The sequence below is a fragment of the Phycodurus eques genome, chromosome 3 (assembly GCF_024500275.1).
Source record: "Phycodurus eques isolate BA_2022a chromosome 3, UOR_Pequ_1.1, whole genome shotgun sequence".
Classification (NCBI taxonomy): Eukaryota; Metazoa; Chordata; class Actinopteri; order Syngnathiformes; family Syngnathidae; genus Phycodurus; species Phycodurus eques.
This window is the reverse complement of record NC_084527.1, coordinates 8,508,943-8,536,131: the sequence shown is the minus strand read 5'-3', so window position 1 is coordinate 8,536,131 and position 27,189 is coordinate 8,508,943. Positions and strand designations below refer to the sequence as shown.

At 42.1% G+C, this 27,189-nt stretch overlaps 1 protein-coding gene across 3 annotated transcripts in view; it reads right to left on the bottom strand.

Moving 5' to 3' along the window:
• aopep (aminopeptidase O (putative)) overlaps positions 1-27,189 on the bottom strand; it is a 98,475-nt gene that overhangs the window by 9,737 nt on the left and 61,549 nt on the right. For 2 of the 3 annotated variants that reach the window (XR_009768270.1, XM_061671901.1), the window contains exons 13-14: positions 26,344-26,424; positions 4,300-4,416 (exon numbers count right to left, since the gene is read on the bottom strand). Coding sequence is in view for 2 of the 3 variants with exons in the window: in XM_061671901.1 (XP_061527885.1) it covers positions 4,300-4,416; positions 26,344-26,424 (198 nt within the window). In the remaining variant the exon portion in view is untranslated. The remainder of the gene's footprint in view (positions 1-4,299; positions 4,417-26,343; positions 26,425-27,189) is intronic. The other variant, XM_061671902.1, reaches the window with a different exon arrangement.

The following is a 27,189-nucleotide window of genomic DNA, read 5'->3' as shown; positions in this document are numbered from 1 at the left end:
CACAGTTGACTTTTTGCAAGAGGGCGGGATACACCCTGGACTGGTCGTCAGCCAATCGCAAATAACCATTCACACTCTCACCTATGGACAATTTAGACTCTTCAGTAAACTGAAAATTTATCTTTTTGGAATGAGGGGGGAAGCTGGAGTAACTAGAGAAAACCACTGCAAGCACAGGGAGAACTGGCAAAGTCCACACATAGGTACACACACACACACACACCCTGAGCAGAGATTCAAACCCCAAACCTTAGTAAGGCAGACGTGGCCTCTCGTCCACTGTGCTGCCGTGACTTGCTTTGACACGGCAAAATAAACAGTTGAAAATGGCTGGCCACATCCTATGTAGTGCTCTTGTATGGACCACAAGAGTTTTTAGATTTTAAAAACAGATGTGTCCAGTGCATTGGACTAACATGACCTTTGACACATACCCTACATTAAATGTACGTTCCGGCACATGCAAAGGCTGGACATCACATGGGACTTGTATGAATGAAGCGGGCCAAAGTCACGCAGCAGGTCTCATACATGCGGACGCATGCTCCACATCCTCACACGTATGTATGTATATGCGTGGTCACTCGCAGCGTCCCGCGAGCAGGCAAATTTGCGGGCACTTGCCCCATTTCCTTTCACCGACACAGACTGAAAGTGAACCTTTGCACACCACACTCACGACGCCGCTGACAACTTAACGCGTTCAGCACTAAAACAGATGCTGAATGAGTGAACCTTTCCAGCACTTTTCACTTACGATCAAGCTGCTATGACAAACATGAATAACAACATATACTAATATGTTCCACTCTGTGGACGTTTGATTATAAAGACATACACTTTATAGCCATCCAGCTAACTTTCTTTCTTGAATTCATTAACTAGGTAGACTGTTGTGCTGCTACACACTATTAATGTATCCGACACACCATCTGGCCGTCCCAGTGGAGGAAGTGAAACCCAAATCAGGGTTTAGCGAACCGGACCAAATCGTATTGCTCGGTGCGAACGTGGCTTATGGCTCCAGCCATTCCGGGAAACAATCTCTTCTCAAACTCAATCTCAGTTTAAATCTTTTCTTTCTTAGGAAAGTACATCATCAATAGTTCATCATCTTCTCAGGAAATGAGCAATGCAGAGACTGTACAGTAAGTGCATCTGAAACAGTTTGAACAGACTTAATTACAATACATTAAAAACACTGGGCATGGCATTTGTTATTGCTTCGGCTCCATTTGAAGTGTCTGGGAGAGGCTGTTTACACGACACTGGAAGCTGCGTTTGCATGACACTAATCTCTTTGTTTTTTCCTGCACTGATATGCAGACGATTGATGCCGTTTCAAATGAGTTAACAGGTTTGACGTAAAAACGCCAAAAGCATTACTCACCACGCCATCCGATAGCCAGAGGCTGAGCTGCATAAAATGTGTTCATGGAATAAACACGAGGCAGTTACACTTCCGGACGCTTACCTAATATGTTCTGTGTGGAAACAGAACAGTCTGCAAATTAGTACGTACCATTACTGCTATTTTCTGTCTACAATACAAGTACAATACAATGCTGTCAGAAATAGGGACATTACCATCTGTCTCTCTAGCAGCCATAGCCATACAAATGCATGCCACAGGGCCGATTAAAATAATTCAGGGTAAAGGTTTTGTACCCTTTCTTAGGGTCGAACGGGTAAAATTGTGTTCCCAAGCTTTAAAAGTAAACTGTACAAAAGCGTTAACATTGGGACAAGAAACTGTACCGCCCTAAATCACCACGTTATGAAACAAGTCTGCACTTCCAAAAACTATGATTTGAAGGTAGAATGGCCCCATTTGGTGGAAGGATTGAGCGATGGTCTGTAATTGTCTTCCATTTTCCACGAGTGAAAAATGGGTCAACCACTTTTAAGGTTTTCCAGGACAACGTTGAGTAAACAGTCATAAAGAGGTTCAAAATATTAGAATTACATGAAGACGAATAGCTTGTGTGTGAAGTCCAGGCAGTGTTATGAAGATTGTATTTAGAGTATCATCAATCTTGTACAGTGAAGATGCAGAAGAAGCACACTAAGAATGAATCAATGTAGAAGATGAACATGCTTCTCCGGATGAGAAATGTGCCTTGACAAAAGTGTGTGCGTGCGTGTGTGTGTGTATTTGCCCAAGTGTTTTTCCATGCACGGCCATGTGCATAATGGCCCTGTGTATTTTTAGTACACAAGGTTTTCCTGGAAACTCTAGAGTACGACTCTTCCCCCCCTATTGCCGGGAAGTTCAACTAAGCGTAGAAATCCTGGACCCGGGGCCACATTTTAAGCGGGCCGACAACAAGGATTAAAAGCCTCAAAGACCTTAACAATGTGGTTACTTTATTTTCATTCTGTGACCCCTGCTGGCTTCGAATTGTTGAAAATGGAGGTTTTTCCGAAGGAAACAATGTAAAGTGAATTAATTATCTGAATTAATAAACCTTAATTAAGTGTACAGGCAGTGTTTTAAGAAACATTTTACAAAGTGACATCCTTAACAGTCATATATGTGCAAAGGGAACTTAACCGCTGAATAATAATAATACAGTAAAAATACTCTCAGACACATAATGGAGAAGGAACAGGAAGGTGTTTGCATAGCGATACCTTTACCAAGTGAACTAAAGATGAACATTTCCTTTTCTCTCAAAAGGTTCTGTTTGTTAGCGAGCTTCTCTGGTCATTTTCGTGCCACGTTAGCCATTATGCTTTCAGTTACAAGCTATTTAACCTTAGCATCTGTTAAGTAAAATAAAATACTTGGGGCCACATTCTAACCGTTCGGGCGTCTTTTTTATTTTTAGGCGGCTGGCTTGCGCACCTGTTACCTACGTGGATTCTCCAGTAATGACTTCCGCCACACCCACTGTGCGTAACCCGCGAACGGGTGTGCAACCGCCCATGAGGCGGGATTCATTGAAAGTGTGAGGCTGGTGCTGTAATTCCTGGAGTGTGGTGTTTTCCTCAGATATGTGAATGCCAGAGAAATCCATTTGGAAAATATATCAGACTTTAACTTCAGTAGCAGATATGAAGGTTAATCGTTACCAGTGAGACATGGCCACTGCTGATGTGCTCGCCGCTCCAGCACACTTTGTAGGAGAGTATGTTTTAAAAAAAATGTACACTATAAATCAATAATCATACTACTGTGTCTGAACCCATGTTTTTAAGTCCATCAATAGAAAAATGGGTGAGATGCAAACGACTTTCACCACAGACCACATGAGTCATTTGAACGTATTTCATGACTGACAGATAGATTTAAAAAAAATAAAAAAATAAAATGTGATTCAAAATCTGACAATCATGTCATTACGATGACTGCAGTTGTTGTAATACTGAGTATTGCTTTCAATGAAACTCCGAGCCGCAGCAGCGTATTTGCAGCGAAAAAGCTCCTTGCAGGTGTGCAGAGCAGCAAAGCTTAGCCTGGGTTGGTAACAGAAAACGTTATTAGAGTCTTTGCCAAACTGCTTTCTAAATCAAATAATCTGTAAGTAATTAATTTTTAAGGGTAATGTAATATTAGTTTGAAATTACCCTACATTAAAGTCTTTTGGGATCACAGTTGGTGATATATTTACAGTTTCAACGAATATGGGTAATTTAGGCGGCGCCTCAACTACTTTCACGTTTTCACTATTTGCAACACGGTCCCCGTCTCCTGCAAATAGAGCAGGATTTGTGTATTGTACTGAGCAGACAGACCCTTACCTATATATCGCTGTAAGTTCCATTTGCTGTTCCATGGTAATCACATTTGATCTTTGCCCGGAAAAAGTACTCTTATTTGGTGACATCGCAAACAAATAAACCTGCTTGTGATGTTAGTCCTTTAGATGCTCACTGAGCGGAAGTCTCTCATGACACCTCGTAATGATGGTTTAAACTGACTTTTTTCAGCATATTCCTGCTTCAAATGACACAACTTTCAGGGCCGTCCACTCATTAGATTGTGTACCCAATTCTATGACCAACGGGTGCAGGAGAGTACAAATAGAGTCGTGAAGTACACACACATTGTGTATTGTTAATAGCGCCATTAAGGAACTTTGTGCAGCACTAAAAAAAACATGACGTGCATACTTGTGGGATTTTACTCAGTAATGGCGGCCGTAAAGAGGAGAGTTGCTATTACGGGGAGAATTTACTACACATTACTCAGCGTGGTGGAGGCTGGGTCAGGAGGCGAGAGGAGATCTTGCACTCGTTATTCTAAGAGGCTGTATTGTATGTGCGTGTGGTTAGTTAGTTAGCGTGTGTGTGTACCTCAGCGTCTTGATTGCGCAAGTCATAGGTGCGAGCCAGCGCACGCATGGTGGATGCACTCAGCTTGGTTTTCTCTAACAGTAGCTCCAAAAGCAGTACGAGTTGTTCTGAGGTCAACTGGAGAAGCAAAAACAATGCATCACATTAATAACTTGACTCGAGGAGGAAAAAACAAACAAACAAACAAACAACCAAAAAATCTGTGCATAAATGCCACCTCAAACTCCTACACTCATCAGAATTGCGCATATTACACATTTGCAAACACATTTTCATTTCGGGGCATTTCTTGGAAGTTTCATTTTACGCGGGGCGGAGAGACAGAAAGCATCAATATAAGTCAATTAAAGCGTTCGTTCGTAGGCAAGAAGCATGGAGATAATAAAAGTGAGCCGAACACGGTAATGAAATAAATATGCTAAACTGAGCGCATCCTTTGCAACTGGGGGAATATTAGGAAAAACGGCAAGAATTGAGTGTAAAGCAGAGGAATTAAGAAAGCAATAAAGCTGTAATATTTTAATAAAGCGGTGGGAGTAAGTAGACTAAATGCTGCTTCTGAAGGGTAAAAGCAGCAGAGAAAAACCTCTTCAGGAAGACAAAACGCTTGGACTTATTTTCTTCTGATGACAAATTCCGCAAGGGACACGACAAGTCAGCGGTGAATTGAAGATATTATTCTGCCGATGGATGTGGGCAGCGATTTGCCTCAGTGATTCAGACTCCTGCGGGGAGGGAACGCTCTCAACTCCCAGACACACCTTCCCTGTGAGGCCTCCCTTCTGGGACGCAATTAATGGCTCAGGCCTCCGTAGAGGCTCAAGTGAAAGTAAGTGTGAGAAAGTGAAGCAGAAAAAAAAAAAAAACCCGGTCCGGGGAAACTGCAGGCAGACCGAAGACACCTCCCAGCGTGGAAGCTCCCATGAGGAGACAATGGAGTAAAACTTGAAAAGAGAATAGGACAGGATAAAAAAACGTATTGACAATAAGAGATGCCATAAAATAGGACAGAAATAAATACATAATAATAAGCAAGTTAGTAGATAAATAATTGTCTAAATGAACAATAAAGAAATCAGTTAAAAAGTGAACCCAAACAGCCTCCATTTAAATGTCTCTGCGCTCCTGATGCTCTCTGGTAGGCTGTTCCAGAAGCCTGGGCCATAATGGCTGAATTCAGCCTCTCTGTGGCTTCTTCCATCCCTCCACTATCATTCGTTCTATTCCTTCCATCCATCAGAACACCCAGTTCATCCAGCCAACAAACATCCAATACCTGATTCCACCAACCCTTCAATCCATCCCTTCCCTGTTCGTCTCTAACCACTAACCTTTCCACTATCCACCCATCCAGCCACACACGATATCCAGCAATTTCACTTGTCCATCCTGCTTTCCATCCTTTTCGTGACTCCTTCCATATATCATTCCAACCTTGCAATTCATTCATTCAACAACCACCCATCTGTCCATCGCTCCAATTCCACCATGATTCCTTTATTCCATCTCCCATTCCAATCATCCTGCACCAAACCACCCAATTCATCCATTCTACACCCACCCATCATCCACACCTTCATTACCATCCATTCCACTACCAATCCTCCCTCCATTAATCCATTAATAGATACTCCCTCCCATCCTTCTATCCAATATCTATTCAACCACCAATGTGCATCAATTACATCATTTTTCATCCATCCATTCACTCCACCGACATTCCTCCATCCCACCACAAACCTACCTTCCTTCACTCCTACCCAGTATTCCTTTCATCCATTCCAATCATCCGTCAAATCAACCAATTCATCCATTCAGCGACTCTCATCTGTACAGCCTTCCAATATCCAATAACACCATCATTCCTCCCTTCCTTAAGTCAATACATTATAATTAATATCACTATTTTTACCTGTGTGTGTCCAAGAGAGGCATTTTATTCACATTGGCATTTTATTTTATGAAAAGTGCTATATAAATAGTTTGATTTAATTTCATGCACCACCATCCATTCCACCAATGCCTCCATTCATCCCTCCTTACGTTCTACAACTCTTTCCTTCCATCAATCCATCAAATCCACTTGTCCTTTTTTTGTCCACCAATCTTTCCCTCCATCAGCCATTCATTCTGCAGTGATTCCATCCATTAGTCCATCCACAGGTCAGAATCGAAAATGAGAATCTGGATCCAGGTAATTGCATCACCTGGATAAATAAAACTTAACTAAAATAAATAAATGATTAAATACATTCCCCCCATTTCTCAATTGATCCCATCCATCATTCCAACAATGCAAACTACTAATTATTCCTTTCATTCAACAATGCTACCCTCTACACATCTTTCCAACAAACACAACATTCCAGGAGACACCCGCTCATACTTCTACCCATTCAGCCAAAAAAAACAACCATCCTTCTGTTTCTCCCTTCATCCATCCATCGACCCAACCACACTTGCATCCGTCCATCTCACTGCCAGGGAAAAACCAGCCTAATCCAGAAGTGTCTCAGCATGTAGTCATGGCTACTGAGAAAACAGAATCCAGAAAACACCCACATGCACACACACACACACACACACACACACACACACACACACACACACACACGCACGCACGCACTGGAGACCATTTAATGTGAAAATGCAATATCCAGTCCCCGTCTTCACCTTCCGTCCCTCCTTCCTCCACACTGTAAAGAGTGAGTGTTCTCTGAAGTAGAACCTCCATCTCTGGAGGTTTTCTTGGGGCCCACCCATGATCTCGCTCACCCTTTGAAAAGTCCAAAGCAATAAACCATAGCTCACACACACACACGCATGCCTCCACCAACTGTGAGGTCCTATAGTCCCTCTATGCACACGTGCTGCTAATCAATACGCCTGCGCCACTGTCACCATTACAACTTAGCAGCCAGCGACGGCACATAAAAAAAATAATGCATAAAGCTCTACCAAATAGGACATCAGTTATTGTAAGATATGCGTGTCAGTCCTTCCCTTTACTTTGGAAAAACACCAAAGTGAGCATATACTGTATGCACACCTAGTAAGTCATTCTTCCTCCCTGTGTACAAATTGTGCACACTATACCTTCACTTTAGACATTAACTCACATAGAAGTAGTTTCAATTATTGTACTCATGCATATAATCTAGGGGCCAATCCTTTTTTTATGTACTCAATTTATAATGGAGGCAACACACCACCTTATTAGGTGGGAGGCCCATATTTGAACAAATGTATTTTTGGAATAATATCAAACAGGAACCGAAGCAGACTGGGTGTAACAGATAAATTGTGCAGCTTCTCAGAACATAAATATGAACGCACACAACTTTGTGGACAGAACACATGTCAGAGTCCAACAGTCACATAACGTACGAGCATTTTTAATACTGAGCAGGGAACTTGTTTGCAACATGCAGATTCCAAAGTCTTATTTCATCTGATGAGGGTGTTGATATCCAGGTGCTTACTGTGGGTGCTCATGTTTTGGTTAGTAACATAGCTCAAATGGGCAGCAGGTAACTTTTCAATGTTTGTGTGTGGGGGACAAAAAATGTTTCAGAACTGAGATTATTACGGTTATAGTTTTGTTTTGTTCTTGATGGGAAAGGGCCTCCCCTTTGTCTTAAGTGCATAACACACCCCATGACTATTAAAGGAAATACTACTTAACTGCCATAGTACAGCGTAACACAAAAGAGACTTTTACATACTGTGCACTCAGACTTGCTCAAAACAATTTATGATTTATTGCTCATTAGCATTGCTTGCATTGTGTTTGTGAGTGTGATGATTGTGTGTTATGCTGAGAGAAAGCAATTATGGGGGAAAGGTGAACTCCATTGCTGAGTGCTCACTTATTAATGAGAGAGCCAGTAGAATGGCAAACAACCACTTACCAGCATGCACGCACACACACACACACACACACACACACACACACACACACACACACACACACACACACACACACACTACACTACTTGTTTACATTACCATTCTATAGTATCCTTAGGAATGGCGGAAGACCATGGGCCGGATTGTCGTTTATAAGACAGTATGCACCCGAAAGCACCCACAAATTGCTGACACAACCACCATCAGGTACATATTGAGCCAGGTCTTGCAAAGACCTCTGGGAAATCTGCTGCTCCCTTTCGCACTCTGCAGAACAATGGTGTGCACACACTGATTGTCATAACAACAACAAGTATGAATGTGCCCATCACACGCTTTGGAAAAGTCAAAATAACTCACGTGGGTGTATGGGACCATGGGAATAAGTGAAGCCGGTCATGTGATTGCTGCTTCGTTGCATGTTTATGTAGCCCAAAATTAAGAAGACCTCTTTAGCCTTCACACACACACACACACACACACACACACAAATACACACCAAAATCTGTCTTAGCTCGTTCTTGAGCGCTTCACTTTCGGAGACAGTCCAAAATGATTTAAAGGGGTTGTCCAGATAAAATATTTCAATCCTAAATCTGTTTCTGGTGCTTGCCAGCAATCCATCAGCATCTCCATGGCAACGGCACCAAGTCGCGCTCCGGTTTGTACAGTAAATAGCAGAGCGAGCCAGTAATGGCTCGACGCTCAGATTGATCATGAACCTTTCCATTTCCATTCATTCCATCATGACTTTCCAGCGGCCGTACACGTCTAGGTAGGTCGTCGGTAACCCCTGACAAGATGATACCATCTGTCTCACAACTCATTAACCAAAGCTTAAACTGGAGATGATTATAAGTCAATGACAAAAGCATTTCTGCAACAAAAATACAACAAAAGCCTGGAGTAAAAAGTCAAGGATTGCTGACTACCAAATCTATAAAATGACTCCAAGGAACATAATGCCATTGGCACCTTTCAAAGGCGCACGGAGGTTTTGCTAATGCTTTCTTTCCCTGCCTGCACACCTGCTACCCCCAAGGAAGAGTACGCTGCATGTTCAGTTGTAGTGCATTTAAGGGTTTGAAGATGTTGAATAACTGTGATATTATAAAAGCAAACTGTGATTTCTGAGAGGCCATTGACTTGCCTGTGTGTGTGTGTGTGTGTTTGTGTGTGTGTGAGATGCCATTCAGCCGCTTGGCTGCCTTTTACTTCTGTCTGACCGCAGGCTTGTAAAAAGCCATTCTGGCTCCAGTGGCTAAAGGCCTCCGAGTACGTGTCAGGTACTAAGGTTTCACCCTTTCTTTCCCCCTGAGTCCCATCTTTTTAGTCTTCTTCAGCCTCCCTGCGTCTCCATGGCGGCCTGCCCACCGGCCAAAAGCCTGCTTCTCGTCACTCTCCCTGTCAAGCGCGCCATTGTCCGGTCCCGTCTTATTTTACCCCTGATTTAAGGCTGCAAACATTCATCTGCTTTAACTGCGGCGGCGTTCACAGGTCTTGACGAGAAACGGCACGGGCAGCTGTTGGGATTTGGTGCAGCCCATGACAGCATAAGTCGCATCACAAACACTCGCACTTTTAATTAGCCTATAAGTGCTCGATAAGGCTGCTCAGAATTTAAATGCGGTGCAAAGACGGGGCAGATGGTGGGGAGTAAAAGAGCAAAATGGGAAACTTAAAAGTCAAATGATGTAAGGCAGATAATTGTTGGCAAAGGGTTACGGTCTTCCAAGTCTTTTTTTTCTTATGGCGTCTACACCCCAAATAGTAAAGTCATAGTAAGTCAATCAAATAACCGCATCCCGTGCTCACATGTTGCCAAGATGTCCCTCTTCTCACTATAGTGCTTGCAGACGCATGTGTGGGAGAGTTTAATAAAAAGGTACAGTGAAGATGGCGGAGAGCTATAAATATGCAAGTCTATAAATATGGTAAGTGGCCAGAGCAAAACACAACTCCCAGACTGCAGGGATATGATACTGCAATCTTGTGGTTTCACATGGTCCAAAGAGACATTATCAAAAATAAAAATAAAAGAGCCTTGCTGACATCATAGGATTTGCAAACCAATTTTCTGGTAATGGGATTGGAGATTGTGAAAGGTTATCAGCAAGTCGTATGCTAGCCATTGGACTGGCGCTATCATCTCCTCAGGCGATGTTTACACCTGCTTCTGCTGCAGAACAGTGATGATCTCACAGATAGTTCCGGTCACAGACTGATGACTCCGGCGATGACCTACCTAAATCTGATTGTTAGATTGCTTCATTTGAAAATCGTTTCGACAACAGCTAGCAGAGGAGCGGGTTTAGTACTGTATTTCTGTGTTCAAGACACACACACAGAGAGAGAGAGAGAGAGAGAGAGAGAGAGAGAGAGAGAGCGAGAGAGAGAGAGAGAGAGAGAGAGAGAACCCTGCAGCAACGACAACAGAAAGCCGCGATCAATGTCGCATGTTTGTCACCATAAACATCAACATAACGGCAGGGAAAATATTCAAAACACACACATACAGACATGTCAATCAACTGGGGCCATTTAGAAAACAAATGTGTTTCTTTTAATCTTTCCACCCGACACCCTAACTGTTTTTTTTTTTTTCTTTCCGCAAATCCAGCCAGGAAACGTGGTTGGACAAAATGTTGGGTGTGACACACCCATTAGGCGGCAATCAAAAAGTACATCTAAGTCTGCCAGCGTTGATTTTCATCATTTGTTGAGCAGTTCTACTACTTCTTCGGCATATTTGTGGTTCACGATTTACAAATTGACCTATATGCATTTTTTTTTTCTGTCGAGCCCTATCCCCAGTTATTCACTCAAAAACCCATCCATTCAACAAGATGGCACCAATGCCCTGTCTAATAGAAAAGTAGTACATTGGTGCCAAGGAAGCATGTTGGTATGCTACATCTCAACTAAGAGACAAGACTTGTATGTCGGGTAGGAGCTAGGTTTAACTTGGGTTGCTGGTGGATGAAGTTATTAGTCTTGCCACTTGTGCATGTACATGCGCACTAAATAAAGTGTTTTGGGTCATTGATTGTGGTCTATTTACAGTTTAAACTATTGATATCAGCAATTGTCTTTTATTTCAGTATTTTATTATTTGTAAGGTGTCTGAGTACCCTGAAAAGGCGCTCTATATAATGAATGTATTATTATTTCTGTATAAACATTTTTAGGGGGGCGTCAATTACTTGCTGTTTTTCCCGGCACGACTCTGTGCCTTATTTTAAACAAATGACCATTTTCAGCTTTAACATGGAAACTGTAACCAACAATGTTGTTTTCAAAATTTTCTAAAGTGGGCCTTTAACTCCTTAAAGGGTCACCGATGGGCCTTTGCATCCGCAGTTGCAATAGCCTGAGGTTTGTGAGATGAATTTGCGATGACAAGACACCTGTATTCATGAAAGCGGCTGCCTCGCACCCCCTACTCTAGTTTTTGCACATGTAGGATAGTCACGATATGTGCTACATGCGCGTATTACATGGGTGCCAAGTCTCCAAAGGTTCCCACAGTGCCCAAGCGTTGTGTGTGAGTGTCTCCTGCTGGTTGTTGGTATTAGTAGCGCCTAATCTTCACGGTGTACAGACACAGCTTTAGACCAATCACAGAACAGCGTGGGTTCAACAAAGGGTTGCTAGTCAGAGGTTAAGATAAAAGAAATATCACTGTGGCTTTTGCCATGGGGAAAAAAACTTATGATACCAGCATGTGCACACCATCCGATAAATTTCCATCACCACTTTGCTTTCTTTGAGCAGCTGTTATGTAAAACGATACCTTCCTGCAGTTTGGCCCCGATCGGCAAGGCAATTACCACATTTTCTCTCCTGCTCGTCACTGCTCTGACTCAATCATTCACACATGCACACACACCTCCAAAACCAGGGGGAGTTTAATTAATCTCCCGCATTCTTTGAAACCTACAAATGTATCCGTCCCGAGCTAATGCGTCCCTCGGCCTCCGATCACAGCACTCGCAATCCGTCGTTCCATTGCCGATTGAGACATAAGCAACTCCTCAGCTACCCTCACGACTGATTTTTATCTTTACACCTTCATCCTAGTTTAGCAATACCAATTCCCCTGCAGGACGGGGGTTTGTGTTTTGTTTAGTCTGGGGAGTCAGAGAAAGAAAAGTGTCTTTCACTTTCCAGCTTCTCTGCGAAGGTGTAAAAAGACATCTTAGATCCAATTTTGCCTGCAACCCAGGGATAGAACACAGGTCTCGGAAGCGTAATGTCTTTGTAAGAAAGGAGAGTTTGACAGATTGCTGAAACAAAATGGCTACCGTTTGAGAGGGAGGTAAACCAATGTGATGCATTTGTTTGACACTACCATAACTGAACATTTGGACCTTTGGCCTGTGTAATGAGGGTAATGAAATGAAAGGGATGGTCTCGTGAAGAAAACTTGAAGGAATCATACTTCGTGAAATAACTAGTTTTTGCCATAAAGGTGGTCCTCGGTTTTCACGATAACCTGAATTTGTGTTTGAGTTGGAAAAGGCCGTAGTCTATCACTAACCTACACTAACGCAATAGTTAAGGAAATTACAGTTAATGTTTGTATGACAAAAAAATTATAATCAAGCCCATAAATATGAAATCTAAGGAAAAACAGTAAGTCGGGTGCTGGTAAAGCATGCCACTGTTCTTATGTCCCTGGGCAAACTAGTTTATTGTGCGGCGTTCGATACCCTGAAACCTCGTACGTATGTCGGACCGTCGTAAACATAGGACACCCTGTACATTCCTGACCACAGTACTCAGAAAAAGTAGCTTAGGTTTTGGCTGATTAAAAAAACCCAAAAACAAACAAACAAAAAAACCCACCTAATATTTCACTGAAATATTCTTCCCTTTGTGGAGGTACTTTCCTTCCAAATCCGACAGAGACGTAAATATCCAATATTCAAGCACAGGAAATCTTGCCAGGATTCACTGAAATGCTAATCTTTAATTCAGTTATCTCCCAGACACTTAACGCCCCGTCACCTTAACAAATAAGGTACTCAAGTATGAAATGTGACTAAAGGCTGAAAATAGCAGTACTCCCAGATTTAATTTCCTCCTGTCATTTGTTCTGGCACTGGTGTGGGAGGTAAAATATCATCCCTGAGGGGTAAAGAGAAACATCGGTAACCTCTGGCCAAACTGCAGCTTCCTTCAAGGAGTCATAGATAAATATTTGCAGCGGTGGATGCTGCTATTGATAATTACGGAGGTTAAGGGGGCACACGTGTGTGTGTGTGTGTGATTGTGAAGGGCACCCCCCCCCCACACACGAGCTACATGAGTCACAATGCCGTGAAAAGGTTTTTGCCTTCCTTCTCAGAAAATTCTTATATTTTTGCAGTTTCCCTACTTTAATGTTCAAGATCATCAAGCAAGTTTAAATATCAGACGAAGATAACCCAAGTAAACATAAAATGTAGTTTTAAATTGTAATTGTATTTATTAAGGGGAAAAAAAACTATTCAAAACTACGCGTGAAAAAGAATTGTCCCGCTTGTTAAATACTGAATTAACTATGACTAATCACATATTTTGTAAAGCTGAGTTCATTTTCACTGACCACACCCAAGCCTGATTACCTCCAGACTTGTTCAATCAAGAACTCGCTTAAATAGAACCAGTCTGACAAAATGAAGTCAGTCTAAAGATCTAAAGATGCTGCAAGAAAATGCCACAAGCCAAAGAAAGGACATGTAAAGAACTACAGGCCTCCCTTGCCTCAGTTAGTGTTCATGACTAAACAACATGGAAGCAACTGGGCAAAAATGGCATCCATGGTAGAGTTCCAAGGCAAAAGCCACTGCTGACAGAAAATAACATACAGGCTACAGATGCAAAATAATAATTTTCATGGCACTGTACTTAGTCTGGGAAGGTGCAGGTTCAAGACCAAATACACCCATAAAGAGTAGGAGACCGACTAAAGACTAGAGAGAGAATTTGGACAACTACAGGATCTACTTGTTGCTGTTGTGGGGTATAAGGGAGATACTTAGAGCTGGTGAGATGAAAGATGGGATGACTTGCAAATATGAGGAGGGAGTGGCAGCGACAGACAAGGGAAGAGGAGAAGTCTGGCCAGAGCCAATGAGCAGAAAGGTCATGTTAAGGAAAGCACTGTGAATTTGCTTTGTGTCTAAAGTCAGAGTAGACAAGAGGTATTAAGAATGTACAACAAGCCGTTATTATGTGCAGAGAAATGCTCATAAAACCATGTAGCCAGACACGCTGAGCACATTCGTCAATGTGCCAAATGCGCCACAGCGACGAGAGGGCGTGGAAATATGGGAAATATGGAGATATGGGAAAAACACAGAGAGAAACTCAAAATGTTTTGTTTGTGTTACATTAAAAACTGGTGACTCCTGGGGAAGATAATCCTTCTGTCTATTTGCTGCGATAAACCCACATCCAGCCTCGCGTCACATGATAGCCCAGACGCTGAAGCTGCCTGCAGTTGGCACCGACTCAATGGCTTTCACATGAGTGCGCCTGCCTGTCTAACGAGATCCTAGATTACAGCAGACTTTGGATGGAGTGAGACAATAATTCCATGTTGTCATCCCTTGGCAGAGTAAATTACAGCTTCTTTTGTAGGGGAACATATTTGTCACCAACATGGATTTCTTACTCTCAATTGCTAAGGTTGAACCATTCTTGCGCCATGAAATTTGTAAGTTGACCAAGAGTTCGAAGTGGGACCCACCAACATGCATGACATCATGGGAGACTTCAGCAAATCTTCCTTGCATCAAATCATTAATTCTCATCTTTTGCTATTTCTGTCTTTATATTTTGCAACACATAGTCCAAAACAGTGGTTAACCTCTTTTTTACACTTGTATGAAAAAACCTGAAAAAAGAAAAAGAAGAAAAAAAACCACACACACATACATTGGATATGAGAGGTCATCGTCACATTGTTTCTCCATGACTTGCTCATAGTGTATTTTATTCAAAAGCTGGTTAGCAGGTCTGCCTCACAGTTCTGAAGTTTGGGGTTGGAGTCTTGGTTCTCGCCTTCCTGTGTGGACTTTACATCTTCTTCTCACGCTTGCATGGGTTTTCTTCGGGTACTCCTGCTTCCAGCCACATTCCAAAAAACATGCAAGTTAAAGGTTCATTGAAGGCTCTAAATTGTCCATAGGTGTAAATGTGAGTGTGAATGGTTGTTTGTCTGTAATGCCCATATCACAACCATTTACAATTCGGTCTCTAGCGTTTTAAAATTAGCGATAAACTAATTAATGTTTAGAAAGGGATTGAAATAAATCTCTGAATGTTCTGTGCTCCTTTTCTCATTGACAGTGTCAGACTGAGCAGAACAATGCTGCCTAAAGAACTTGTGCTATATGGAGGTCTGAGTGGTCACAGCTCAACTGTTCATTGCTGATGCCATTTCGCTCTTCTTTAGACAGAAACGTAAGATGGAATCAACAGATTATAGCTGAGCAGGCTCTTGAATAGCTTAAAGAACAATCAATTCCACATGAAACACTTATTAACAATCAATTAGTTGATTATTATACACCCTTCCCTTGTGTTCAACCATGTTTGTTCTGGTCTTGCATTAGAAGTTCGCTTCCTAACCAGCATCACAGAGAAAAAAAAAAAAAAAAAAAAAAAGAGAACGGCACCTTGGTATAATACTTCTACCAAAGCGCTCATATAACGTTATAGTGCACCATTAACTCCTGCGAATCCAAAATTATATTTCTTATTGCAAATACAATGTATGAACAATATTCTCTCACCTTATTGAGCTTCATGTCAGGCCATTAAAAGATGCTATTTAGTGGCAGTGGCAGCATTGGCTTCATATTGGAATATTGATGTCCATGTAAACAAATAGCGAAGAAAGCTGTGTACATTACACACGTGAGCTCGTCAAATGAATGGGGGTCTAGGAATTTTCAATATATTCTTCGACAACACACACGCAAAAACACGCGCACGCACACACAAACACACACACACACGAGAACACGCACGTACAGACACATGCACGCGCACACACGTGAACAGATCTCTGCCAATTGGTTTCATGTGCAAGGCTATCCATCATCTTTGGAACAAAGTAGCAGAAAGCTGACATCACTTTTTGCATGTGTGTGTCTTTCATGAGGCTAATTGCAGTTTGGGCCGTCAGAGGGCCCAGTCGGCTCCCCAGTCGTTAGCGGGACCGACAGATGTTTCAGCGCTTAGCACGGCGTGATAATTACACACCAAAACATTAGCCAGCGTACCTATGAAATCTCTGAGGTGAAACCGAGAAAGGTTTTATGAGTCCCGATGCATTGGCCTCCACTAAAAAAGTCATCATAGAAACCACGAGATCGCTGTAATGTGTTACCATCGCGATCAATGGGTGTGCCTATTTTACCTCTTTTTTACTAATTGCAAAGGGGGGAGGCATCTCTTAGGGGAGATGCCTTCTTTGGTACAACCACATTTTCATAATATTGGTATCGAGTAATATAATTTGTAAAGTATACGTGCAGTTTGGAACTACATGAAAGGGACAATTAAGGATAAAAATAGAGAAATGTCAAGAACATGAGGCAGACAGGGCGGAGCAAATACAGTGAACCCCCACCTCTTTGCAGTTCATTATTCATAAATTCACCTATTAGCGTTTTTCTTTTTTTTCCCTGCGGCACGTATCCTCCGCTATTTTCTGAAAAACTCACCTATGTGCATCTATTGGTGTGTTTTTGTGCTCTTTCTGTAACACACTAAGATTCTGCAAGATGGCGCCAAAGCTCTGGCTTAAAATAGGTGGCAAGAAACTATGTTGAAGTGAAACATTTCAACTGGGTGATTATTGGTCAGGGAGAAGCTGTTTAGCCTGGGTTGTTAGTGGAAGTTCCAGAGAGTCTTCTGAAAGCTCAAGCTAACAAACGACAGATCTCGTTATTGCTTAACAATTGGTATTTTTATGGGTAGCAAAGAAGACATGCATACTAGAGGGTGACATTTTTATTTGGGATTCCCACCGGGTCCCATGGGATTCTAGCGGGATGGGAGTGAATTTCACTATAATTCATGGGATTGGGAAGGACCAGGAACTATAACAGGAGTGTTCATCTTTAAAAGTCCACAGAAAACATCATCTGGGAGATGGTGCTTCGGTTCTGCTGTTTTGGTTAGTAAATCGGGAGTTAACCAATGTGCGCATGTGTACAATAGCGTCTATTATGTAAGGTAATTACAGTTACTCAGAGAGAGACAGCTTGTCAACATCATCAATCCCACCTGTGTTGAATAGTATGCAACTGTATACTACTGTACAGTATAAACACCTGCGCACAATAAACACACAAGCGAGACACTGCAGGGAGTCCCCCCCACTTGAGGGGAGACTGACTGTGAGCTTAAAATGACCCCAAAAAACAAAACTGCTGCTGAGTGAAAAATGAGACAAATACACGCTGGCACTCTTGTGTTTTATCCCCTTTGCTCATTAACACAACACAAATGGAGCCATTACTCCGAATAAAAAGTCTGCTGCTGATGATAGATTGGAATTGTCTAGCTTCAACTGTGGAAAATAGTGGTGTCTCTCCACAGAGCACAAATCTCACCCACTTTGTCTAATTGTTGTTTCTTGGGTCAAATTAAACAAATTCATTGAAGAAGCCTGATAACAACAACCTATTGATGCCACATTAGTGTGAGAGAACCGAGGAGCTGAGGTTTGCTACATATTTCCTTCACCCCCCCCTCCCCCCCCACACTATCACCCCCTTCTGGCTAGCATTTCGCACAACAGATGCCTCATCAGCCTCTTTCATGCAGAGATCCTTCTAAATTGCAATAACAGAGGTGCAATTTGCCTTTTACACTGAATCCAGCAAAGGGGGATATTGCCACATGTATGTGAGCAACTACAGAAGGACAAGATATCCCACAATCACATACAGTAATTAGATGATGTCCAAGACAGCATTTGATGTGATAGATAACATAGTTATTAGGACAGCAACAGTTGCTCTCAACACAACAAGCCGGGAGTGTCAGGTATGAAAATTCACACCCTCGTCCTGGCATTATGGAATACGCTTAATATGTGTCGTGCTGTCTCTGTTACTGCTCTTATACTAGCTAAATTGTCGGGTAGACCTACTGTATGTACCCCATTCCCTGTATTCCCAAGAATAGTGACGTGAAAAAAGGTGGGAAAACGCCTGCTATGAATTGCAGAATTAGGAAAGGAACTCTGTTGTCAACAAAGGACTGTCTGTATTCACATCCCTGTGTGTTAGCTCATTATAATGTACACACGCAGGAACAAGGAAGTTCCGTCAAAGAAACGCCGGTGCACGGGTTCTTTAAGCTTTTTGGAAGACTTCTGGTCCTCCCCATAAAACGGATTTCAATGACCATTGGCGGTGGCCGGAAGTTACAAATCTACCTTTATGTGTTTTAGTGGTTCACACTTTTAGTTTAAAGATGAGTTTGGCATCTTATATTTGCCTGCATCTGTAATGTTCTCTAAAATTCAAAAATATTGGTTTTGGTTCTTGGTGACCACATACAAATAAATTCTCTCTAGTATGGGTTTTCTACCATATAACGAGAGGCGGTTTGGTGATTCCGCACCATTTGTTCATTTTATTTTTTTCCACAGGTGTGACAAATCCTATTTAACTAACATCTGTGAGAAATGACAAAACTGAGGAAAATGCGTCTCTCATCAGACAGGGCTGAGGGCTGAGGACGTTGCAAAATATGGAACCCCCATGTTTTCATAACTGTTTGCTAGTTTTCTACTATATTACTGGAAAAACAACCATTTTCCTTCCAATATTTGTGAGGACAGAGTGGTCCGAGGAAGAATCCGTGAAAATGTTGGACGTACCAGGAATTTTTCTGACTTAAAGGACAAAACTGAGTCGCTGATGGTGTACAATTTTGGTGTTAGTAGAGCTTTGTGTCTACTGAGTACCTTTCTAGTTATTTTATTCCGTCTTATTTGACTTATTGAATGCCCTGGAAAAAACATCCACCTGTCAAGACCTCTCATTATGACATATCTTAAGTTGAACCTTCACCAGCCTTTCATAGCTTATAGTGTTCTCTCACAAATAAAGCAGTCCATTTTCTCTTGTGGCCACAGTATATGTGTGCCTTTCTGTATTTATTGTCAACTCATCCATCTATGGCAATATATGAACCTTTCACCTGAAGTGGAATTGCCAGTCCATTCCACTTTCGGTCAATCCATTAATGCTTTCATAGTTCCTGCTTAGAAAAATCCAAAAAGAAGGCCACTATCTACTGCCCAGCCTTCATTTATTTGCCACTAGATTCCGATCAAAAATGCCTTGCAAAGTCCACTTTCATCACAATAAAACAGAACTAATGTTGAAAATATTTGCCTGACCTCTCGGTCATATCAACCATGATGTGTGTGAAATTGAAGGGGTGTGCTGTACATTAGTGGACCGAGCTGATCCCGCAGTGGATCTGATGATGGAGTAATGTATAAACAAACAGACACACATACAGCTTGTACTGCTCTTCTGAGCATTTCCCATCCTGCTGTGATGAAGCCTGTCCGGAAACGGCCTGCCATTTCCCTGGAGGTTCCTATTGCGCCACTCCGGCATCATCTCTGATTCATTGCCAATAAATGCCAGAGAGAGAGGACCAAAGAGAAAGCGAAGAGGTGATGGAAGGCTGAGGAGGCAACATAAACCAAGAGACAGTGATGGGAAAACAGAGAGGAAGGGAAAACAGATGTGTGAAGGATCTCTTCAACAAGAGTTGCCAGAAATAGTGCTTTGATAGTATGACAGGTATACTTCTTCAAAGTCAAACTGTAAAACTGTTGAACATAAAGAAAAGGCAACCAGAAGATGAAACCAGAAGGATTCGGTGTATAGCATTTGGGGTAATTTGAAGATCTTCAATCAAGTCCTCCAAGAGTGTTTTTGTGTTCATGCCGTTCTTCACTTTTTGCCTTCTCAGGTGAATTTATGTTCGAAAAAGCTCCTTAAAATGTTAACATACTGTGAATTATATCCTAAAATAAAAATGAGGACCTGCATATAATTAAAAAATAATGCCCTTGACCCTAGTGAGGCTACGCGGAAAATGGATGGATGGAATAATAAAAAATATACTACACTGCACTTATTCTTGCCTAACTGAAATCATGTAGAACTATTACATCTCTAAACATCATCACATCTTTAACTATTTATAGAATTCAACTGAAGTGCCAAAGACCATTGTACCCCACTCAGTCTCCACAGACACTCAATGAGCTTCTCTTACAACAAGCAGAAACCCAATGGCGTGTTTTCATAGCATGTGAGTCAAGTGGGAAGGGGCAGAGTGCAGTGGAGGTGCAAATGAGGTGACGGCAGCATTTTGCCTTCCTGCAGTCACTACGAAGATTGACTGCCATACTGCACATTCTTATTTTACCACGCACAGCAGGTCAAGGGTTGAAATCTATTGGGCAAACGGAAAGCTTCAATAAATGTGTCTTAAACTGAGAAGGAATGTCAAGAATCTAGGGTTACACCATCACCCGCATGTGTTTATCAGGAGGAAGAGCTATGTAAATATGGTCTGTATACAAACCTTATCAAATCCACAGAAAAGGTGATGTGTCCATTTGCATTCTGCTCGAGATATGTACAACAGAATCTCCACTAACATGAAGTGTGGAGGTTTTCTGACCCTCAAAAGTGAACCATATTCTTAAGACTGCATTCTATATTTTAAAGTCACACACATCTGTTAGACATTTAACCAATCCTGCAAATCAGTTGTTTAAATTGACTTCACTGAGGTCGTATGTAGTTGCTGACCATAAAGCACGCTGTTAAAATTCCACGCTGATCAAGAAACGCTTCAGGCATGTTAAATTTAATCAATCCAGATGATCTTACGATTATCGAAAGGCCCGTGAGGATGTCCAGGTGAACAGCTCGATCAATTTTCCATCTCACAAATGCTGTCTTCTAAGAGACCTTATCAATGCCAGAGAAGTCATCTAAGGTGTTGCCAGCTTTTTCCCGCTTCAAGGTTTCCTGTTCTGACCGACAGGGGCAGACGGCGGCCTCATTATGTCTACCGCAGAGGAAAATGAGAGCTAAATGAGGCCCATTACCGTGCGGCCATGACTAATATTCCGCTTTAGACTTCCCAGCACACCGGACACATGCATGTTGGGCACATGTGCACAAGATCGTTATACATGTCTACAAAAAGAAGTGGTCAGACATGGAGATTAGGTTGAAAAATCAATAACATTACTGCAGAACCACGTAGGAAGGCAAAGGGGAAGTTGGTCATAAACCTGGACTTTATTGGATTGACCAGAACTCTGGCTGCTCAGCAGGGGGTGTCTGGCTGTTTCCATCTCTGGCGTTGTGAGCGTGTGCGTGTGTGTTGTATTCCCTAATCATCCATCAAGTCGTTAGTGCTAAATGCTGCCCGAGCTCTGACTGAATGCTCCCCACAAGACGTTACACCTCCCTCAACCCTCTCTCTTTCTCAACCCCCCTTACCTCTCACATTACCAGGCCTTTTCTGTAGCATGCCGCATTCTTTAAATGAGAGGTGCAAAAATTAATCGATTAATCGACAACTAATCGAGTATCAAATCCATCGACAACTAGTTTGATAACAGATTAATCGTTTAGAGCCATTGTTGCCAATTTAAGATTGTCCAAATCCTCTGATCTCAGCCTCCCAACAATAAATATTCTCTGATTTCTGTAGTCCTTTATGAAAGCAGACTGATAATCTTTTGTGTTTAATCAAAATAAGACTTTTTCAAACTTCTGCTTTTACTTTGGAAAACAATGACAATTATTTTCCCCAATTTTCTGACATTACGAATCAAACCAGTAGTCGTAGTAGGAGTAACCTATAATAGACAATTGTATTTTGAACCTCAAGCAGCCTCAGAAGTGTATAACTTTGCATTAATCTGCATCCAAGAAGTAGCTCTTAGTTCCAAAAACATTGCTGAGTACAACATCACTCTCTCTTCTGCAATATTGCCGAATTGTTGATTATTTGGTTTGGTTCAATCATTAAACCAAACCAAATAAACAACAATAATCAGCTATTATACAGCAATCAGAAACAAATTATTTTAATAATACTAATGATAATTATAATAATGACAAGAATAATAATCCATTCATCCATTTTCTGTACCGCTTTTCTTCACTCGGGTCACGGACGTGCTGGAGCCCATCGCAGCTATCTTCGGGCGAGAGGCGGGGTATACCCTGAACTGGTCGCCAACCAATCGCAGGGCACATATTGGCTCCATTTTTCTCTCTCACTACAAATAATGTACCTTTGTTCCTTATCTATGCCAGCATTTACTGTAACGACATGTAAAACAATTAAATTCTCTCCCACTAGATGGCAGAAGGTACAATTAACCTGTGCATCAATCACCCTGTTGCTATTCATACAACAGCTTTGTGTTCAACTGAAAAGCCTCACATTACCCACAGAGTAAGTCACTTTGTGAGCAAACTGAGACAAGATCATAGTTATTTCAGCACACTTTTTTGTGACGTCTTTGTTTGGTAGTGTGCCTTGAGATTTTTCCAATGTAAAATATGTGCATTGCCTCAATAAGGCTTGGGAAAAAATGATCTATTACCTTAACCAGTTATTTTCATCTCCTTCTACCTGTTGCTACCCCTGACTATTGCACTGTGAATAACATTCAAACAACAACCTGGTGGGGAGTGGTGCATAGAGGAGGGGGCTGAGGTGAAATTGGACTGTTAGTGTTTGAAGTACATGAAGGAGTACTATAAAGTACACCTGGTCTATCCATGGGGCAATCTGCACACACATCAACAAAGGGAGGAGCGAGCCTGGATGCAGGAGAGAGGGTGAATGGGGTGGAGGGGTAAAAAGGTGGCGGTGGAGGGGGTCACTTCGTGTTTCCTTTCACCGTTGCTTTTATGGTGTAACTTCAAACGCTGACCTCTCCCTCCCTCGCTCAATCCGTCCATCCACTTGTCCCCTCCCTCCCGCTTTCTCGCTATTGTGTATGGCCAAGTGGACAGCAATTGGCCATTCTTTCATGAGGTGGATTATGGCACTCCCCTTCACTCCCTCTTCCCCTCCCTCCACCTCCGACAGGAAGAGGTTCTTTTGCTGCCACTTTTGGAAATAAGTGTGCTTGTGCACGAGTGTGCGCCTTGTAAACACATATACCAGACGGTAGTTTCAGGTGCTTGAAAATGGGGTGGGGGGTAGCTCTACAGGCATGTGCGTGCCCCTGGATAAAAGAAAGGAACATAGCGCACTAATCTAGATCTAAAAAAAAAAACATGTTTGGGCTTGAGTACGCTGTGGATAGCAGCTATGTGCACGTCTATGTTTTAAATAGATTCATAACTATAAAAGCTTTAATGTTACCACTTACCAGCTATGTAAAGTGGAACCTCTGAAGTCCAACAAAATATGTTACGGGACACTGCTTCGAAACAATGATTTCCCATAGGATATACTGGAAAAAGAAACAATCTATTCAAGAGTCAAACTGTCAACATCATAGAACCCTGTGTTCTCAGTAACATTCTAACTGTCAGACAAGTGTAAAAATTAGCTAACCACCATTAAGAAAACACACTCCTCCTTAATTCAAAATGCACCTCACGTCTCTGTTGTAACTCCTGTTAGTGTAACACGACATTAACTTTGATTAAGCAGGGTACACACATACCAACATTCGGTCCAGATTTGAGCATTTTCCATCCCTTGCGATCAAAGTCAGAAATGGGACGATTACCGGATTTCTCTGAAAGATTATCCTGAGTGATTATCCTGCGGGGTGTTAGGTGGGTTAAGAGTGATTTTTCTTCCCCAATTTGCTCAGAAAACTGTTGGGACCGACAATTGTAAATGTTAAACCTGTTCAATATTCACGATCCCAAATCCTTATGTGTGTTGTCAACACTGTAGTTCACCAACCCATGGAACAAGGGTGATTGCGACGTGAAACGGAACGATAGCCAATTAGGGAACGACCTGACGTCCTGCTGCTGCCAGACACAAATAGAGGAACAACTAGTTGTGTTGAGTGAGTGACTAACAGTTAGCCTAGCTTCTTCTATTTCATCTTCTACTACTATGGTTTCTTTTTCTTTGTATTTTCCAGTAGTCTGGATGCCCTGCACTATGCTGCATATCACAGGTTAATCTTGGTACTCCAACAGACATCTGGTTTGGGGAAGGGGTTTCTTGCAACTGTCGGTGGAGATACCGTTGTACTGACTAGTCAACTTTATTACTCCACAATGACGTTTAGATCGTAATGTCAACTAGTTGCCGATCACTTGTTTTTGGCTTGAGGAGGAGGCGGAGCCGCTTCACTCGATGGATAGGTGCGCTGAATGAAATAAGTCCATCATATTAATTGTTTTAAACAGCCTTCTATTTCTGAATGTGCAGCTTTGGTAAGTGAGGGAGAACCAGTAAAGGGGGGAAAAAACATCAGGCTCGATAAAGAAGATGTCCATGATTATTTGCAAACCCGCTGTTGTGGGCTCAGAACTAGGACAAGCTGTGCAAATGCTACCTGGCTGTCGCAGCACCAAAGCACAATGAGCGAAAGTTTTTTCTTCTCTAGACGGAAATACCATTATGTGGCAATGGGTGAGCCTTGGACCACCCCACGTCAATGTTCTTGTGATCAATGTGTATGTTCTGCGAAACTCTGGTGGATGAGCTGTCCATTTTCAGTGAACATAGATTACTGAAAATAACTCTCTCCTCCTGTGATTTTATTAATTCCAGAAGTGAAAATATCAATGACGTCATCAGTGACTAGTCGACATCGGTGCTACTTTCATCACATTACTGTCCACTTTAAAAAAAATCTGATGTAATGCAAACCCTATCACGTGTGTGGTGTGCTGTGTTGGTCATCTAGAGCAGTTTCCCCCAACCTTTGTTGAGACACATGTTACATTAGATTGCTGAACAAATATACATAATTTCTAGTAAATAGATAATTTTCAGACCAAATAAGAGAAATTTCCCGCAGCACATTGTTTGGGAATTATTGATCTAGAGTACACTACATAACGTAAGAACAATAAGCACACAGTACACACTTTCTGACTTTTCCACCGCCATGTGTGGAGTCTCTCTTAAGATGTTAAAAATTGGTATGTGTGTACAGTGCTTTACAGATGATGATGCTTATAATTTCCTGTGTATATTCTTCTCTCATGTTCTTGTCGTAATACCCTTTTTTTCCCGATTGTGTCAAAAAACAAAACAAAACTGTGCGGTCATCCTTTGATGTTCTCCATGGATGCTAGGCCTTGCATTAAATGGTACATGGCAGCGGTTCTAAAAATTCTGAGGTCTGTGAGTTATAAGGCATATTTTTGCTGACTTTAGAGCATCCACTGCATCACATTAAATGCCCTTACTCCTGCACAAAATAATAAATAAATAAATAAAAAGTATGGTTTGTGAAATGCTCCATACAGTCCAGAAGCACGAGGAGGGTGATATGCAGTATAAACGGCGCACTACTCTGTCTAATGACTCCCGGCCCCCCGTGCGGCTCTCGGATCAGTGTGCGTCCATTAATGATGCAGGCGTTTGTACGCGTGTTTGTGTGTCAATTAGTGGGTGGAAGGGATTAGCCATCCCTGGGGATCCTTAATTTACACCACACACACACACACACACACACACACACAATTGCATGATCATCTTTTTTTTAAGCAGTGGGTACTATTTTAGTGGGTGTCATACAGGCCACTCTGACAGGAAGTACTGCAGGGGATGAGACAGACCTTCAATGGCAGAATGTCACGACCAAATTGCGTCCACTCTTCCCTACCCCTTCGCCCATACACACGCACTGACCATGACCAAATACAGACAGAGTGGCATGCGACGTATACAAGTGCATGACAGGTTAAATATGCGAGCAGAGGACTCCACATAAACACAGACAAGGCAGTCTATCCTTGGAGCAACAAGACAAACAAAATTTGACATTGTGTGATCAAAAATGAATGCAAAAGTGCCAAGATGTGGATAACGTAAAAGTTACAGGTGCCAATGACATAATAAAGTGCTACTGACCTCTTTGTAGTTCACCTTGGGCTCTGATCGCTTCCGCTTTCTGCCCTTCCCCTGATGACTGAGAAGAATCCATTTTGCAACCTGCAGGAGGGAGGATGAGGAGGGGGGCGGAGGGCAAAGAGAAGAAGGAGTGAAATGAGGGGAGTAATGAGGTGGAGAAAAACACCAAAAAGTAGCGCTGAGTGAGCTGTGGGGAGGGGGGTGGGTGAAAAAAATAAAAGGGAGATGTGAGGGAGACGGTGAATGCACAATACTTAACCTGCGCGTGACGTCGCTGGAGTGGAAAGTCACACTGGGATTTATCTGAGAGTTGCTCAGTGAGCCACTAGGCTTGCTTAACATACAGTGCAATCTTTCGCTCTCCTTCTCACTCTCTCTTTTTTGGAGACGCACATAAATTCCAACCTCTCAGCGCTCCGTCACGCTCCATATATAACCCAGACAAACAGACGACTGAGACAAAAGAGTTAATAGTGAAAGTACAGCCCTGGAGCACCCGCAAAACAGCGCTCTATTACACAGTCAAAAATAAATAAATAAATAAAAGAAAATTTAAAAAAATAAAAAAGCTGTCTTGAATGTGCACTTTTCGCTGTGGCTCCGGTGGGAGTCATTCTCAAGTATCTGCCACAAACGGTGAAGTTGGCAGGAGGAGAGAGGGGAAAAAAAACCCAAAAAATAATTTGTGAACCACACGGGTGCTTTCTGGGGAATGTGATAGGCGACACGGAATGAAAAGCAACAGATGCACAAGTGGCGGGCACTCCACGACAGGCTCGGAGATGCAAAGAAAATGAGAGGTGAAGATGAAAGATGCTATCAGACACAGAAAACAGAAGGAAAAAC